Source organism: Neomonachus schauinslandi, chromosome 3, assembly GCF_002201575.2.
Source record: "Neomonachus schauinslandi chromosome 3, ASM220157v2, whole genome shotgun sequence".
Taxonomy (NCBI): domain Eukaryota; kingdom Metazoa; phylum Chordata; class Mammalia; order Carnivora; family Phocidae; genus Neomonachus; species Neomonachus schauinslandi.
In genome coordinates, this window is record NC_058405.1 from 60373701 (window position 1) to 60393066 (window position 19366).

General features: G+C 42.4%; 1 protein-coding gene across 2 annotated transcripts in view; it reads left to right on the forward strand.

The window, feature by feature from the left end:
• Positions 1 to 2737: 2737 nt before the first annotated feature.
• The window catches only part of RNASEH2B (ribonuclease H2 subunit B), a 61234-nt gene continuing 44605 nt past the window's right edge, over positions 2738 to 19366 (forward strand). The window contains exons 1-2 of one of the 2 annotated variants that reach the window (XM_021689446.2): positions 3002 to 3020; positions 13208 to 13255. Coding sequence is in view for 1 of the 2 variants with exons in the window: in XM_021689445.1 (XP_021545120.1) it covers positions 2969 to 3020 (52 nt within the window). In the remaining variant the exon portion in view is untranslated. Of the gene's footprint in view, positions 3021 to 13207; positions 13256 to 19366 lie in introns of both variants that reach the window. The other variant, XM_021689445.1, reaches the window with a different exon arrangement.

Genomic DNA, 19366 nt, shown 5'->3' on the forward strand with positions numbered 1-19366 from the left:
TGTCTAAGACCTGGTGGGTGAGTAAGTTCTTTTTTTGTTTTTTAAGGTTTTATTTATTTATTTTGACAGAGAGAGAGAGAGACAGCGAGAGAGGGAACACAAGCAGGGGGAGTGGGAGAGGGAGAAGCAGGCTTCCCACCAAGCAGGGAGCCCGATGCGGGGCTTGATGCGGGGTTTCGATGCGGGGTTTCGATGAGGGGTTTAGATGCGGGGCTCCGATGAGGGGTTTAGATGCGGGGCTCGATCCCAGGACCCTGGGATCATGACCTGAGCCAAAGGCAGACGCTTAACGACTGAGCCACCCAGGCGCCCCTGGTGGATGAGTAAGAGTTGGCCAACCAGTGGTGGAGGGTGAGAGAGAAGGTGTAGGAATGAGGCTAGTGGTGGGGGGCAGGGGGGCAGGGGAGCCCTGGAATTGGGAACCGTGTCAAGCACTAGATGTGACAAGGGCAGGTCCTCGTGGCCAGACTGTGGACAGGGTGGGAGGCAGTGGGAAGTGTGGCTGGAGGGGCAAGTGAGGACCAGATCTCAAGGTCCCTGTGTTCCAAGCTTAATACCTTGGACTTTATTTACCCCGAGGACAAGTTGTTTTCCTATATCACCACTGGTATGCCTTCCAAGAAGGTACTAAAATAAATTTTTAAGTGGATAAAGGAAATTTTTTAGAAATGTTTGTTGCAACACATTAAAAAAAAAAAAGTTTTTGTCCCTGGACCTAACTGTCAGAGAATTAATTATACTCTCATTCATAAGACATAGTTGACAGTTGCCCATGTGCGCACTGGTCCCTCTCATGATTTTTCTTGCCCCCTCATTCCTTATCTGTCCTTTATCCCATTCCCCTCCATTTTGAAGACCATTCCTTATGTGTTTGATACATGGTCTTAAAGGTGCATGTATCCTTATAAAAGATACAGTGATGGGGCACCTGGGTGGCTCAGATGGTTAAGTGTCTGCCTTCGGCTCAGGTCATGATCCCAGGGTCCTGGGATCGAGCCCCACATCAGGCTCCCTGCTCGGCAGGAGCCCTGCTTTCCCTCTCCCTCTACGGTTCCCCCTGCTTATGCTCTCTTGCTCTGTCAGATAAATAAATAAAACCTTAAAAAAAAAGATATAGTGTTGTTTTATGTGTGTTTTTAATTTATCTACTTGGTATTCTGCTGTAAATCTAGTCCTGCATCTAACTTTTTTTTTCTCTTGATATGAAGCATCCATGTTGCTACGTGTACATCCAGTTCCTTTCTTTGAACTTCAGCCAAGTCCATGGACAGTATGCACTGAAGCATTATTTATAATAACAGGCTGAAATAACCTAAATATTGCACACTAGGGAATGGTTAAGTAACCTTGGTACATTAGCAGTGTGAAATAATGTCTCCATTAACAGTATTCTGGATGCCATGGAAAATATGTTTATACAATGTTAAGGGAGAAAAGCAGACAAAATTGTCTTTACTCCGTGAAAACAACCACATAACAAATACATATTCATACAGCCAACGGCTGGAAAGGATCAGAGAAGAATGAAAACAACTCTGCATGTCAGAGCGAGGGAACTGTGGGTAACGTTTCTCTTGTAGCTGTTAGTAATGATTATGGTGTGCCTGGGGATTTAGCTTACACACCATAACTTTTCCCATGGTATAATCTTGGGGGAGGAAAGAGATCAGAGAAATACTAATCTGTTGCCTGTTCCAGCGTTGGCACCTGGATGTCCCTCCTCAGCCAGAGAGGTGTGTTCTGCAGTTGACTTCAACTGCATTTGCCACCCCCCACGGGGAATGGAATTGAAATTAAAACCCTTTTCAGAAGGCCGAGATCTAGTACTGCCAGATTTAACTGTCTTCAAGAAAAGTGAAGTGCACTAAAAGTTATGTAATATTATTCTTCCACTTGTGCAAAAAAGTAAGACATGGACTTGTATGTGCATGGAAAAATTTTGGAAGAACAGACGAGAAACTGTTAACAGTAATTGCCCCTGGGGAGGGGGACTAGGGATCTGGGGAGGGGGACTGGGGATCTGGGGGAGGAGGGAGACCTATTTTTCTTTAAAGTATGAGAGATGCATTTATTATCTTCCTTTTAAAAACCATGTATCAGGCACCACTTTTTCAAACAAAATTTTATTTTTCGAAGTTTAAATCCCCAAATTTCATGGCTCTTTCTAAACAACGCTTTTCAAATGTAATTTTTAACTCATTACTAAGAGTCTTCCAAAATAACAAATTCGTATTTTGAGCCTCAAATTGTACACTTCTGTTTAGTGGTGAAGGCTAAACCCAATTTGAGGACTGCTTACAACGCGTTACGACATTAATTCCAAAGCAGAACGCAACTGATGAGCAAGATACACTGAGAAGAGTGACATCAGGCTTAGGATAGGAGAGCTGTTGCCCTAAACATGGACCTGCCGCAGGCTCTTCCTCCCTGCTGGGTGTGCGCGAATCCTCCAGCCCTCCGGGGGTGGCGGTTCCTCGGTTCTGCGGCTCCGCTCCCCGGGGACCCGGCCTCCCCGGCTCTCGCCCCTGGGAATCTCCCGACCGGCCGCGCCACCCCTCCGCGGGCCGAGGCGACCCCTCCCGCCTCCGCGTCCCAGGGCGGCCGCCCCGCGCGCCGCGTCACTCGGCGCCCTCGGTGAGCACCTACCACTGGCCGCGCCGCGGAGGGGAGAGGCCGCGACCCTTCCCCTGCCGGCGGGCGACGCGCCACCACTCGTGCCGCCTCGGCCTGGCGCTAAATTTAAAAACTTAACAGGCGCAGCTGGCTGGCTCCGGAAACGAAAGTAAATTCGTCCCCGCGGGCCGCCTCCCGGGCTCTGCCGGCGCCTCGGCGCGCGGCCGTACCCGGAATAGACCCTTCTCCCGCCATTTTCCCCCGGCTCCTAGCAGGCCCCGCGCCCCGCGGGTGAGGCCTACCGCCGCCGGGCCTGCAGGCGTCGGGCTCGCGCCCCGCGGAGAACGCGGGCGGCATGGACTGTGGAAACGGGGCTCGCGCCCGGCAACATGTATTCCTGCTTCCAGGTAAACACGCCCGCCCCGGGCGGTGGCGCGCCTCGCCCGGCCGCCCGCCCGGCCCGAGAGCGCGCGGAGTGGTCGACGAGGACAGCGCGCGGCCGGACTTCCACCTGGAGCGGCGGGGCGCGCCCCCCGTCGGCCCTTGGCGCCCGCGGTCCGACGCGCGCACCCCAGCGGGTCGCGCTACCCGCGCGGAGCCACGCGCCGTGGGCAGTGGTGCTGCGCGCCCCTCGGACGCGGGTGCGGGACGGGATTCCCTTCCCAAAGCGTTTCTCCTCCTCTTGGTCGCTGGTTGCAGCTAGCTGCCGTTTTCACAACCCAAATCCGAAAGCGCAGAAACGGACCGAGCGTATTGCCTATGCTGGGGTGGGCCGCAGGAGTGGCCCAGGCCTGCGGGGAACGACATGGGCTCAGGGTCTCGCGGCACGCTGTGGGGCCCTGGAGTGTCTGCTTTAGGGTGCAGTTTGCTGTCCCCCGCTCTCCGCGCTCGGCAGCTGGCCGCCTCTGGCTTCCCACTGGATCGGATCCAGTGGACCCGGAAAAAGCTCGGACACTGCACTTTTTTAACAGGGCCCCAGCCCTGGGCCAGGCCTTGGGTGGGTATGCAGGAGGGAAGCCAGATGGTGATAGGGGTTAGGACAGAGGTGGTTCAAAGAAATTCAGGTGGGTAGATCATGATAGGAATGCTGGCGCCAAGCCTTTTCAGCCTCCCCCTGGGTGATGAGGAGCCATCCAGGGTCTGCACGAGCTTGGAATAATGGATAGTCAGTTTCCACACGATGGGCTCCAGTAAGTGTCAGGATAAAAGGAGTTTGGGACTAGGGAGTGCAAGTCAGAAAAGTTTGGCCCTCTTAAAGGATGATACATTGATGTGATGGCAAAACATTGGAAATAAGGAAAATCCTTTGCTCACTGTATTTAATTTTTAGATTTAGCTCAGCAAATGCATTATTTTTACAGCAAATAATACTCTGATGATGTTATAGTTACCCAGCAACCTGGACTTTTATAATGAATATTGAAAATTATTGTGTGACAGTCCGTCAAGAATAATTTTTGTGTGTATGTTTAACTTGTTCTTCCTTTATAAAGAGGTATAACATACAGTATACAAATTTAAGTGCAATTCAATGAATACACCCCTGTATTTTCATTAGGTATACATATGTATACACCCCTGTAATGATCCCCCAAGTCAAGGTGTAGAACTTTTTCAGCAAGCTCATGTCTGTTGCTAGATAGCTTTAGTAACCTTTATGATAACCTCTGTCTCTAGAAATTTGTTTTGCCTGTTCGGATAAGTGTGTACTCCTTTAGGTCTGGCCTCTTTCAGCATTATATCTGTGAAATTCATCCATATTGTGTGTAGCAGTGGTTTCGTTTATTGGTTGGTTTGTGTTTTCATTGCTGTGTATACTTTATTGTATGAACATCCATGTTTATTTCCTCCACTGTGGGTGGGCATTTGGATTGTTTCCAGTTTGTAACTATTGTGAGTTACACTTCTAAGAACATTCTTTTATGAGGCTTTTGGTAGACAGAGGCACTCATTTCCCTGAGGTGTGTACCCAGGAGTGGAATTGCTGGTTCTGGGTACCTGTATGTTCAGCTTTAGTAGATGCTGCTAACCGGTTTTCCGAAGTGGCTATACCGATTTATACTCCCACCTGCAGTGTATGAGAGTTCCCATTGGTCCACATCCTCACTACAGATGTTTGTATACTAAAACCATTAAAGCAAAATTCAGGGTTTTGTAAGAATCTAGCAAGGGCCTATGTGGATACATGCTTTACGTTAGAAAAATCCTCTTCTTGCCTTTATCACATCAATTTGATGAGATTTTGAGGGTAGGAACTCTAATCATTCTTTCAGAATGAAGGGCCTTGTTATGATTCAGGTACACACAAGGGCTGATGATAATTTGAGTTTCTTATTTTGTTCTGTTTAACCGGTATTGACATTTTCATTCTTTTTTTATTTTTTTTAAAGATTTTTATTTATTTATTATTTGACAGAGAGAGAGACAGTGAGAGAGGGAACACGAGCAGGGGGAGCGGGAGAGGGAGAAGCAGGCTTTCCGCTGAGCAGGGAGCCCGATGCGGGGCTCTATCCCAGGACCCTGGGATCATGACCTGAGCCGAACGTAGACACTTAAAGACTGAGCCACCCAGGTGCCCCTACGTTTTCATTCTTGAGGTGTGTTTGTATCCTCACTGTATTAAACACAAAAACCTTCAAAATAATTGAATATCGATTGCATCCCTGAAAATTGTAGGTTTAATGTGTTTACTGCTGGGCTGTGAGAATTTCAGTCCAATTCCTGTTCAAAGCTGAGATGTCCTATGACCTTTGGACTTACTGGAGGAGGCTGAGCGGGCTGTTCAGGACCGTGTTGTCAGGCAGGCAGGTTCTGTAACACAACTTGAGCTTCCTGCTCCTGTCCTTCTAGCCGGCCTTTACTGCCACCTGCAGGTTCTGAGTGGACGAACATTGGTCAGACTTGAGGGCATTGGTCACCTGGGCAACTGGGCCCCACCCCCAGAGTTTTTGATTCCCTGGTTCTGGGATGGGGCTCGAGAATGTGCATTTCAAACAAGTTCCCAGGTGAAGCCGATGCTGCTGGTGTGCGGACACCACTGTTCCTGCACTGAGACAGCCCTTGGGAGTGGGCTACGAGGCAGGATTGGCCAGCTTCAGGTGTAGCTGTCTTTGTGGGGGCCAGATTTAATATCAGGGGTGCACGTGGAAGCACAGGCCAGGAGGCCTGTCTTCACAGATACGTACTTGTTGGTGTTTTCTCTTTTTCCTAGCAGATGAGAAGTCAGCCCCAGTAAGTTGTACATTTGAGAGAAGGAGACTATATCCTGGTTGGAGTGAGCACCATAGCTACAGTGAAGTTGGGCTCTTAAGAAAGAAAACAAAAATTAAGAATTTTTCAAAAGCATTTGGTGGAAGCAGTTTTACTCAGTTTTAGAAACTTTCTGGGATCCGAAGAGCTTACTCTGTATACTGGAACATGAGCACATTAACCAAGAGGCAAACAGAACTTTAGCGATTGATCCATGAGACAAATGCAAAGCCAGTGGACCTTGGAATGATACTTTTTTCCTCCCATTTAATTCGTGTTGTTTATCAAGTTGCCTATAATTACACTGTGTTATATGTTGAAGGATATATTAAAAAGCACTATTTAGGCCTCTTGTTTTCAATTTCTTTGGAGAAGTCGAATGTCCCAGAAAAACAAAAGCTGGAACTTGGAAGGGATACTTGTGAAGTAGCCCGACTTAGGCCCTTGACTTTCATAGGTCGGTGGGGACAGAACTGCTTCCCATTTCAGCAAGGTAAGCATTTCTTGTAGTTTGGAATAGTCTTAAAGGTTTCTCCAAAATGGCCTGGGGGTACTAGCCTATTTGCAGTTTTAGTTACTGTAACATCTCTAGACCATTAACATCTCTATTTTTAAAAATTTGGTATAAGTTTCTATCCCTTTGCTGCCCCAAAAGTAAATGTTTAAGTCATATTTTTAATATTTTTCTCTAGTGCAAGTTTTGTACACTGGTCAGTTCTGCTAAGTTGGAATGGGCCCCAACGTGAAAGGTGGGCTGGGAACAGGTTCACTGAGTGTAGGATACGAGATTGTGTGGATTGCTGGCATGGCTGAACCCTGTCACTGCACCAGCTCGAAGTAGATGTCAGAACATTGGGAAACCCTAATGTTGTGTGAGGGACAAAAGGAAGGACAGAAATGATCTCAGGACCACTAAATTCATTCGGGCTAGCTTACTTTGAAAGCATCTCTCAGCCGGCCCCCTGATTAAACAGCCCCCAGATCAAAGTAGACCACATCCCATCTTCAGCTGTAGACAGGTTTTTGCAGTGACGTTATTCCCCTTTATCTCAAGAAAACACACGTTAGAAAGTATTTTAGGGAGAGTCATATTTGTTACTTATTTCCCCACAGCATGAGTAATGTCAGCTCTTGCGGGGTTAGAGGATGGGTTGCTTTTTGGGAAATAAGAATCACAGGTGGCCTGCCTGCCTTAGTCATTCCAAATATATTAATGAGCCTTTTATGAGAGTCAGCATGATAATACAAATAATAATATCAGATTTGTCTCTCCAAATAGAATACAAAAATAGATTTGAAAGCATTAGATGAATGCGGGCTTTAGGACTATGTTCTAATTAAATGATTAAAAAAGAAATCAAATTTAAAAGGCAAAACTGATTTTCCTATTTAGTGGTAGAGACCATTTATATTAATGTTATTTCTGATTAGAGTCCTATAGCTTTTTAGTAAGCCCACAAGAAACACCTCTTATTTGGGGAAAAAAAAAAAAGTAACAGTTGCAAGTATATGGTAGGGAGCCTGGGTGGCTCAGTTGGTTAGGCGACTGCCTTCGGCTCAGGTCATGATCCTGGAGTCCTGGGATCGAGTCCCACATCAGGCTCCCTGCTCAGCGGGGAGTCTGCTTCTCCCTCTGACCCTCCCCCCCTCATGCTCTCTCTCTCTCATTCTCTCTCTCTCAAATAAATAAAATCTTTAAAAAAAAAAAAAAAAGTATATGGTAAAGGAAGAATTGCTTAGACCTAAATGACTTCTCAGTGACCCTAAAAAAACACATAGAACTTTTTTCCTCCTTTACTTAGGTAAGGGCACAGGGTTAATCTCAGAAGAAAAATCTAAGCCGGTTTTTTGTTCTTTGGCAACACTGTTTGCATGCGTGCATGTTTGTGTTTGGAAATACAGCTTGTGGGCTGAAAGCCTCCTTACTTTTGAGAAGAGCTTATTCACAGGGGAGGAACCTGTGCTTAGCTTGGTGAGGGATGGGGAATAATTCAAGTGCTGATTTTAGACAACCTCTGACTAATTAAGTTCAACTTCTTGGAAGATTTGTCTTTTACTGAATAGTCTTCTGCAGGCCTTCAGCAGTGTGGGAGTCTCTGAATTCTCCAGCATGGAGCATGTTTGATATTTCCCACACAAATCCCGAGGCTGGTTTTGTCTTTACAAAGTTGTTTTTGGTGGGACCCCCACTGACCTTTCTCAGATGGCCATTAGATCTGGTCCCTTTGCTGGCGGAGCACGTTCTGAAGGGGGTGGACTTAATCAGTTGTCAGTTGGTGTAATCAAACTGAGCCTGATGTTGTCCTGTTAGTAATTGTTCTGAAAGATTTAGGACATTTATAAGAACTTATAACTCTTACATATTTATCCTCCAGGGCAGAAAAAATTTTTCATAAAAGGAGAGTAAGAAATGTTTATAACTTTTTTCATTTGAGTATAGTTGATGCACGATGTTACCTTAGTTTCAGGTGCACAACATAATAATTCAACAACTCTATATATACCTTATGCTGTGCTCACCGCAAATGTGGCTACCATCTGTCACCATGCGATGCTATTATAATACCATTGACTCTATACTTTGTATGCTGTACCTTTTATCCCCATGACGTGTTCATTCCGTAGCTGGAAGCCTGGATCTCCCACTCCCCTTCACCCATTTTGTCTACCCCCCACCCGCCTCCCCTGTGGCAATCATCAGTTTGTTCTCTGTATTTATAGGTCTGTTTCTGCTTTTTGTTTGTTTTTATATTCCACATGTAAGTGAAATCATGGTATTTTTCTCTGTCTAACTTATTTTACTTAGTATAAAACACTCTAGATCCATCCATTTGTTGCAGATAGCAAGATCTTATCTTTTTCACGGCTGAGTAATATTCTATTTTATATATATATCTCACATCTTCTTTACCCATTCATCTGTTGATGGACACTTGGATTCCATATCTTGGCTCTTGTAAATAATGCTGCAATAAACATAGGGATGGCTATAATAGCATTTTTCTAGATATGTCTCCTAAGGCAAGGGAAACAAAAGCACATCAACATAAAAAGCTTTTAAAAAAATTTGACTGCATCAAAATAAAAAGCTTCTGCACAGTGAAAGAAACCATCAACCAAACAAAAAGGCAACCTACAAAAGAGGAGACTATATTTGCAAATAATATATCCAATAAGGGGTTAATTTCCAAAATATATAAAGAACTGCTGTAACTCAACATCAAAAAAAAAAAAAAAACCCCAAATAATTTGATTTAAAGATGGGCAGAAAACCTGAATAGACATTTTTCCAGAGAAGACATACGGATGGCCAACAGGCACAGGAAAAGATGCTCAACATCAGTCATTATCAGGAAAATGCAAATCAAAACCACCATGAGATATCACCTTACACCTGTCAGAATGGCTAGAATCAAAAAGAAGAAATAATAAGTGTTGGCGAGGATGTGGAGAAAAAGGAACCCACATGCACTGTTGGTGGGAATGCAAAGTGGTGCAGCCACTGTGGAAAACTGTATGGAGGTTCCTCAAAAAATTAAAAGTAGAACTACCATAAGATCTAGTAATTCCACTACTGGGTATTTACTTAAAGAAGACATAATTTTTAATTTGAATAGCAGAAAAGGAGCTGCATGGATTTCCCCCATATCCTCTAAGCTTTCACCATGATGTTAAGAAACAAACAACTCATCAATATTTTCTAAAGTGTTATAATAAAACACACCTAAAACTAGGCTTATGCTATTTATTGGCTCTATGTCCTTCAACAAATTGCATCCTCTTTGTAAAGCCTCAATTTCTTTATCTTTACAGTGGGGAGAACAGTCCCAGCCTCCTAAGCTCTTCTTGCACCCCAAGCTCTTAGCCCCAGACTTGGGACAGAGTAAGCATCCAGTAAACATTCACTGAAAGGAAAAATGTCTCACATTCCATTATTTTCCTGCAGTCTTTGTTACACTGCCCTTTGTCCTCCTTTTCCACTTCTACCCAAACGCTGTCCTTTTTCAAGGCTCAGTTCAACTTTAGTTTCCACAAAGCTAAGCCATTATATGGATCACAAAATGAATTCCAGTATTCTTAAATTTTTCTCTTTTTTCAGTTTCTGCCTTTATTTCACTATGTACTCATACTACTAATTCACTGTAAGATTCACTAAAATACTGAGGGATATTGGGGTTATACAATGTCTCTTTCTTTTAATGCCCATGACTTTGGGTCTGCCTGGACCTCTGTCTGCTCTTCACATTCTCTGCCTGGCAAATGCCTACTAATCCTTTAAACTCAGCCCACAGCTCCTCCAAGACATCTTCCCTCTGAGACTGTCTGATGTTAGTGAGCAAGCTAGTGGTACTTCTTGAACCTACCTACACATTTCATCATGATTATTTGGTTCACTATCATTTTTTTTTTTTTTTTTTTTTGAGTAGGCTCTGCACCTAGTATGGAGCCCAACACAGGGCTTGAACTCACGACCCTGAGATCATGACCTGAGCTGAAATCAAGAGTCAGATGCTTAACCAACTGAGCCACCCAGGCGCCCCAGTTAGCCATCATTTTTATATAAAGATGTATTGAACCCCCAGTACATGCCAGTGGCTGGAGAGAATCCAGGTGTGTACTTCCTGTGTCACCACCATCAGCTGCTCATTGCTGGGCACCTTGGCCTTAAGCTTCAGAGCCCACCCTTGCCCAGTGTCTCTGAAAGGAGCATGCCACTTAGACTTTCAGCCTTTTTGTCCAGAAGTCCTTTGTATGTGCTTTTTAAATATCTTTAAAAGGTAACTTTCCTTTCCAGGTATGATTGTCGCTGAGTGGAATGGGCTGAGTGCTGAAAGGGTCGGATCTGTGTGTTCTCATTCCTGTTTTATTATCTGCCTCTGAAACAACTAGGATCTGAGTTGGCCAAGGTCTCTAGCCAGAGCTGATTTCCTGCAGGAGCCTAAGACATTTGGTGAGGCTCTGCTGTATCAGTTGCTGTTTTGATCAGTTAAATCTTCATTTAGACATTTTTCTCCCAGTTTTCTTTTAGTAACTTCTTTTATTAGAATAGTATTACATACCCTTTAGTAAGACAGAAAAATATAAAGAAGAAAATCATCTATCATCTTGCCACTGAGAAATAACAATTTTGGAAATATTTCTTTCTAGTCTTTATATATTGTGTGTATTCTAGTATAAAGTCAGTGTTCTTAATTTTTTTCTCATTTTTCTATTTTTACCCGTATTTCACTATTTACTCTTTCTACCTACGAGTTTATTTCTATTGTAACAAATATACCAAATAAGTACTGCTTCACGGTGTACATATTTTGGATCGGTTATCTTTAAGAGTGGGTAAAGACTGAAAATACAAATGGATGCCAGAGAGGTGAGCATAAATTCACAGAACTGTAGTGGGCACAATGGCCAGCTGGGATTCTTCAAAAGCCATTCGAGGTAGAAGTTTTCAGGACAACCACGGCCTCCTGCAAACATCCCTTGGGGTGCTTGCCATAAATAGGTTGACAGTTTGAATGGACCATGAGTCGGTCTGCCTTAGTATGGAAATTACTGTTTGTTTAATGTAGTAGAGTCAGTCCGTCCTACTTGTGTTACAAAACCTGGCCCATACTTCTTTAGGAGTTTCCTAGCCGGGTCATCTATTCCTAGGAAGGGCCAGCTGGGTGTCGGGGACAGGGGCAGGGTGAAGAGTCTCAGAACATTGGAACTATGCCTTGCAGCACCGAGAGGTCCAGAGCGTCTGCCTGTCTGAGAGTTCACTTCCTCTTCTCAAACCAGCGTCCTCCACTTCATGGAAAACAGGCTGCACACTGCACCCAAGCCTCAGATCTCCTGGTGTCTGCTGGGAGAAGCTGCCCCTCTTCTCTTATTTCTTGTTTCAAGACAGCCTTCTGACTGGCCCCACTGCGATCACATGCAACCCCAGCACCCCCTATTAGCTGTAGCCATGAGGGGCAAGCTCCACTACAGCAGCAGGTGGGAGACGGGGAGGACGGAGAGGTGCTTGAGGGTAAGGAGCACTTTTCCAGGAGAAGGGAAGGTGAGGCTAGGCACCACAAGAGCTAGCCACTGCCCTCACGCACCCATGTGCCAGAGCCACATGGGACCAGGCTCGTCTCAGCCAAGCATTCTCAGTTTCTCAGTTATTGGTGGTCTCTTTGACTGGATGGCATATAGGTGGGGCAGAGGCTTATTGTATGAAGAAGTAGATTTGGGCTGTTCATTTACTCAGGGTTTATATAATTTTTAGGAAACCCATCTTCTAGGGCCTGTATCTTCTAGCTCCTACACCTTCGCACTACACGTTGATGTATGTTATTGTAGTTGACCCTCTCCATGGCCTTGGGAAGTAGTCAAGGCAAGCTTTATAATCACCATTTTACAAGACTCCGAGAAGTCAGATCATCTGTCCAACACTCAACAGGAACTAAATGGCAGAGATTCAAGGCTCTCCTCAGTCCTCTAGGACCCCTGCTATGTGCCACTCTGCTGACCGAATGGTGGTACCTCACCAGGGTGGGAGAGGTGGGAGGATCAGAAAGGCTGGGGTTCCCTCGCATGTCAGGTTGATGACCAGTGACCAGGCACATCCCCTATTCTGGAGTTAGCCCTGGTTATGATTGGACGTCCCAGTCAAGTCTGTCCTTTCAACCTCTCCAGAATTTTCCTGCTTCCCAGATATTTCAAGAGCTGAGCTCCATCTCAATGTACTGTCGGTCTCTGTGGCTCTGAATTGGCTGCACACCTGAAGTTTTTCATCAGTTTCTTCTTCAGCACAGAGGCCAATCCTAGAAACATGGCTATTGATAGGGACAGCCCTGAGAAAATGGAGATTTTATCTTCTATGGTCTTGGCGAAGGCCAGTTCTTCTTTTTTCTTTTTTCTTTTTTCTTCCAAGTTTCAAAATTAAAAAGATATTCTTAGAGGAACCCATAACTTGAAAATTATTCATCTGGTGCATGCCTCTCTCTAGCTTTCTTGGTTTGTCTCCTGTAGTGTTTAAGGAAGCTGAGAGCTTCAAAGCCAGGAACATGACTCAGATCTCTTTGATGGCAGTGGTAACATCTTGGGAAGGGAAGACATATAGTTATTGCTGAAATTAGCATTCCTGGAAGTGGCAAGTAACTTGAAGATTATGCTGATTTGTCTTGCATGCATTGTATTTGTGTCCTAACCAAGTGTCTCCAAGGAGCTATCCCTGGCGATCAAAGAGACGGGAAACAAGGGGGTTGATTATGTTCTGATGGCTGATGACTATAGAAAATAAACTGGAACCTATTTAGGTCACTGTATTGCATGAGCATGAGAGTGATGCGCTCATTTTTTTTTTTTTCTTTCCTATTAGATCTTCTTAAGAAAGCTGAATAGGCTTGATATGGTATCTAAAAATAAAGTAAGTGGTGCTTTGATGTCTGTTCTTTCTTTTCCATGTAACGGTGGATGTGTGTTTCTCAGAGCTTATCTGCTGTGTGCCAAAAATCAGACAGGACCATGAACAAATGTCCATTGCTTCCAAGTCATAAGAACACTTGGCAAAAAGGTGGCTCTCTCTCCTGTCTCATGTCTTTGAACTCTAAATGATGTGAAGACACTTGTCTTAACCAAGAGAGGGATAAGAAAGAGCTGCCAAGTTTAAAAACTGGTTGATAAATAACTTCATATCAACTGTATCACCTACCCCATGTAGTCTGAAGATGAAAAATAATGTTCCATTTTGACTTCTACAAGACTTCCTGACTAACTTTTCAATGTTACAGAATGGTTAAGTCCATGCATTGATCCATGCTGTGTACTCAAGTTATCACAGAAGCCTTGGGGTTGTATGTGGTTATGTATAGGATATTGTATTCTCTAATAGGAAGATCAGTTTTCTTTTCTCACATTTGGTCAAGCTTGACTTTATCTATAGTTTATCACTTGATGTTTCTTGTATCCCGCAACAGATTTCTCTCATCCTTTATTTATGTCTTTTTTGATCCAACCCTTTTCTCTTTCTCACTTTCCCCAGCCACACACCCCCCCACCTTTTACTTCTGCTGCACACACCCCTGGCAGTGTGGGACACTGGCTGCACTGGAGTGGGGGTGGCTGATTAGATGACTCTCTGTTCCTCAAAGTTGGACAGGACACAAGAGGAGACAGATGAGTTTGAGACGTCTGTGTCATAAGAGAACAGCTGTACAAGATAGTTATTGTGCTTCAGAGCTGCAGCTTGTGTTTTCTGAGTTAAGACGGATGAGATTGAGGATTAAGAGTTTCTCTAAAGTATCATAGTGTAAACTGTTGGTTGCCTGAGTTTATTCTGGCTCTATGTACAGTGAAGTAGCTCTGTGACCTTCAGCAGGTTTCCTAACTTGGGGCAAGTTTCTCACGCAAAAAAATGGAAATCAAAATAGTACTTACTTCATAGAGATGTTATAAGGATAACATTATGTAACATATCGAGGACATTGCCTGGTATGTAGGAAATGCCCAGTACATATTAGCTATTATTCGTTAACATTCATTGGACACAGTTGTCTCTTTATCACTGGTATGTTTTCTTTAAAGTTCAAATGTCAGGAAAGAAGCAATCAGACTTTCCTTTCTGTTGAGGTATTTAGATTAGGATGGTAAACAGATGGAAGATTTGCTGCTAGGGTTAATGATGACCAGTGGGACATAAAATTGCATCTTTATAGAAAACACAAAGACCATGAGAAAACTGCTTTGGAATTGGTTAGGTGTAAGAAGCTAGAGTGGCAGGGCTGGAGACAATTGGGAAGTTTAAGATATTACTGAGTCCGAAATGACCAGAAAGACTGAGTACCCGCTTCTGATTTGTCTGCATTTTTTTTATTTTTGTGAAAACACTCTTTTGGCCAGCATGGCTTATGTCATCTCTTATGTAAGAGAAAACAGCCAAAAAAATAAATAAATAAAGTGTAAAGCCTAATCTTTAAAAAAGATATGATTTGAAGTCTTACCTTATTCAGAATAGTTTTAGAAGAAGGTGTTTCATATGAGTCAATTTTCTAGATAAATGAAGTTTAACTTGTTAAGTATCAAAACTTGTTTTACCATTTCTTACTGAGATTTTTCCAAAATCAAACAACACATTCATGTAACATTTATTGAGCATATCACATGTGCCAAAAACTGGGTACTTTACTGTATATGATCTTAATTTTCACACATAAAATGCATTATATTTTGGCTTTTTAAAAAAGATATCCTTTTTAAAGGTCCTAATTTAATCTCTTCTTGGAAAGCTAATTGATAGCCCCTTAGATAATTCTGTGCTTAGAATTTCTTTGACTTTTATATTTTGATCTTATTATTCTCTACATATTCTTGATGTTTCCGTATCATTGAGAGATAGGAAACTGGTTTTTAATTGAGCACTTATTACAAATTCTAGGCACTTTAAGCTGAAGAAAAACCTATAAAATAATAATTATTATTATGCCCATTTTATAAATGAAACAACTGAGTCAACCAGAGTCTGAGTATCGTGCCCAAGTTCATACTGCTAAGCAAGAAGAGGAGCTGCAAGTGGATTATGGACCTCTCTGTCTCCATATCTTGTGCTCTTTCTATGCTGACATTATCAAAGAAATAGGCCTCAACTAAAAATAGGTTAATAGAGGAGAAACCTTCACTGCACCCCCCCACTCTCTTACTTTTCTGATTCTTTCCCATTATTCTATTTTGTAAATATTTTATTTATTTATTTGACAGAGAGAGAGACAGCGGGAGAGGGAACACAAGCAGGGGGAGTGGGAGAGGGAGGAGCAGGCTTGCTCCCGCTGAGCAAGGAGCCCGATATGGGGCTCTATCCCAGGACTCTGGGATCATGACCTGAGCCGAAGGCAGATGCTTAACAACTAAGCCACCCAGGTGCCCCTCTTATTATTCTAAAAGCAGATTTTTTTCTTCCTTAGTTAATTTAGCTATCCTTCAGCTATGCTAGATGTAGGTAAAAGTTAGAAAAAAGATGGCGCTTCTAAGCCTGTGGGTGAGGAATTGGTCCATGGGATGACCCAGGATTTTCCACATTTTAGTGAAAACTTAAAAAAAACCTCTTAACTTTCATAGCGCCTTTAATTTATAGTCACAAGTAATTTTGTGTGCCTAAGGCCAGGTGTAGACTAAAGAATTTATCTGAGTCTTATAGCAATATGAGTTCTTTACTTATCCTAAGCCTTCAAAATCCAGTGGGGGTAAATCCACTCCTCCATAAAGGCAATGAAAACATTGGCAAAGATGGCCAAAATCAACTCTTTCAAAACTCTTGAAATTAGCCAAAATCTTCCAACAATCTGAGAAGTGTTTATTCAAGAAAAACTGCTGAATCTCATTAAGCAGGGTTTGTGGCATTGTAACTTGAACTGCTCACATATCCCTCTCTTCAGGTCTACAGTAACCTTGAAACCCAGCAGTCTTGCAAACATGGTACGTGTAAAAACCAGCAGCATTGCAACCACTGGACTGGACAGGCCTCGTTTGGAGAGTCTTAAAAAGTCCCATTCCCAGAGCATTGTCCCTATTTTACCTGACTTATAGTTCCCTGGAAAAGCTTGATTGGAGCTTAGAACTTGCTCTGCAGGAAATATCCTGTTCCCAGGGCCTTTGTCAAAAATAATCAGTGGCAATTGTTTAACATATCAGCTGCTGAGGGGGCAATAGCAGTTGGGCAAATAAGGACCTGGCCAAAAACTTAAAAGAGAGATAGGGGGATAAGATATCCCCATAAGGGACTTTGAAAAGCTCTGACATAGTCCTAGGAAATTAAAAGGCTGAGCACGTATACAGGACTGTGTGCATGCCCAGGAGAGACCTGACAAGGCCCTAATCTCTCACTTCTGACTGATTTTGAGGTCTTAGGCAAGCAGTTAATAAAAGCTAAGGCAGAAGTTTAAATTACTTGAGTGTTGCAGGCATGTCCCAGAACACATGCAGAGCTCCTCAGCAAATGTTGGGAGACTTATTTGTTCAAAACATTTAAGGAAATCTCAGACTAATCATTAGCTATCCATTAAACTAACTGAGGCATCAGTGGTTACAGGAAATACAGACTTTATAGGATTAGTCCAGGAAGGTCACTAAACAAACAGCAACAACTGCAATGATGACAAAAAGCAGCAACAACAATAAATCTTGGGGAGTTGAGGCAGGGGAGTCTGATTTCCAGAATTGTCACATTAATTATTACCTAAAATGTCTAGTTAAAAAAAAAAAAAAGTGTGGGACACCTGAAGAAAAAGGAAGGTAGGTTTATACACAGGAGAAAAAAATCTGTCCCTGAGGGGGCCCAGTTGTTGGACTTATTCTGCTAAGATTTTAATCAGCTATTATAAATATATTTAAAGAACTAAAACAAAATATGTCTTAAAAATTAAAGGAAAGTATGACAATGAAGTCTCACAAAATAGAGTATATCGATAAAGAGAAATAGAAATTATAAAAGAATATATAAATTCTTGAGTTGAAAAATACAATAACTGAAATGAAAACTCAACAATGGAATGCACGTTCTCCCTAAGTGAACATGAAACATTCTCTAGAAAAGACCATATCACAGGCCATAAAACAAAACTCATTATGTTTAAAAGGATTGAAATTATACAATATATGCTCTCCAAAAACACTGAAATGAAAATAGAAAGCAGTAACAGAAGGAGATTTGGGAAATTCACAAATATGTGGAAATTAAATGATACACTCTTAAAATAACCAATGGATTAAATGAATGCAATGAATGAAAATGATACAAAATATATAAAAAACATAAAGGATGCAGGTAAACCAGTGTTCAGAGCAAAATATGTAGTTGTATATGCCTAAAAAGGAGAAAGGTCTCAAATAATCTAAACTTCCAGTTTAAGAAACTAGAAAAAGGAGAACAAACCAAACCCAAAGCAAATAGAAAGGAAGGGAATGAAGATTAGAGCAGAAATAAAGTAGAGAATAGAAAAACAACAGAGAGAAAAAAATCTTTGAAACCACAGTTGGTCCTTTTGAAAAGATCGACAAAATTACCAAATCTTTAGTTAAAATGACCAAGGAAAAAAAAAGTTTCAAATTACTAAAATCAGGAATGAAAGAGGAGACATTACTACTGACCTTACAGAAATTAAAAAGGATCGTGGGGGACACTACGAACAACTGTATACCAAGGAAATAGATAACATAGATGAAATGGACAAAGCCCTAGAATGGCATAAATCACCAAAACCAACTCAGGAAGAAATAGACAATCTGAATGGACCTATAGCACATAAAGAAATTAAGTTAAAAGCTTCCCACAGAAAAAAAGCCCAATCCTACATAGCTTCACTGGTAAATTCCACTAAACATTGAACATATGAATATGAATCCTTTACAAAATTTTCCCCAAAAAAGGAAAGAGAGAGAACATTTCCCAACTCATTCTATGAGGCCAGTATTACTTTCATACATACACCAGGCAAAGGCATAGGAAAAGTACAGATCAATATCCCTTATGAACGTAGATGCAAAAGTCCTCAACAACTAGCAAACCAAATCCAGAAGTATGTAAAGAGTATGTATTACATACCGTGACCAAGTGAGATTTATCCTAGGAATGCAATATTGGTTCAACATACCAAAATCAATCAATATAATATACCATTTTAATAAAATAAAAGCACCAAACCACATAACCATTTTAATAGCCACAGAAACAGCATTTGAGAAAATATGGCACTATATCATCCTAAAAAACAGTCCAAAAATTAGGAATAAGGAACTTTCTCAATCTGATAGAGGGCATCTATAAAAAATCCCCAGGTAACATTATGCTAACACAGTTCATATGAAATTTTCTTTACATGTTGAAATGAAAATACTTTAGATATATTGGGTTAAGTAAAATATATTATCAACACTTACTTTACCTATTTTTAATGTGGCTCCTAGCAAATTTTAAATTTTGTAAGTGGCTCACCTTTGTGGAATGCATTTTCTGTTCTGGACCCAGGGCCTCCGGGATCTGGTAGATCTGGGCCCTATTCCCTGCCCTGTAAGACTGGTTGATTGAGAGGGGACGGTGGAGCATGGGCATTGATAAAGTGGGCTGGAGAAGTAGATGGGGGTGGGGGGTGGGGGGTGGAGGGTGGAGGTGGGACAGATAAAGAGACGTTATGAATGCAGTCTTGCTCTGAGAGCAGGGGGCTTTGTTTTATTCACAGCTGTATCCTTAGTGCCTAGGATAGTACATGAGCTGGGAACAGAAAATTGGTAACGAAATAAAGATTGGTAATTAAAAAAATGATTCCATAAGAGGGTGTTGTTTATTACTAAATGGTAATGCTTATTCAGCACCTGATACTTGGTGCTGTGGGTACATAGATTCTAGCAGACAAGAATGCAGTTTAGTGAAGACATACATGGCATCTGATAATCATCTGGCCATGAGGTGGGTATACAAGATGGTACAGAGGACTAAGGGGAACTAGAAAGTGGTAGTTGGGAGTTTGACAAAGTTCGTTTGTTGTTGCCA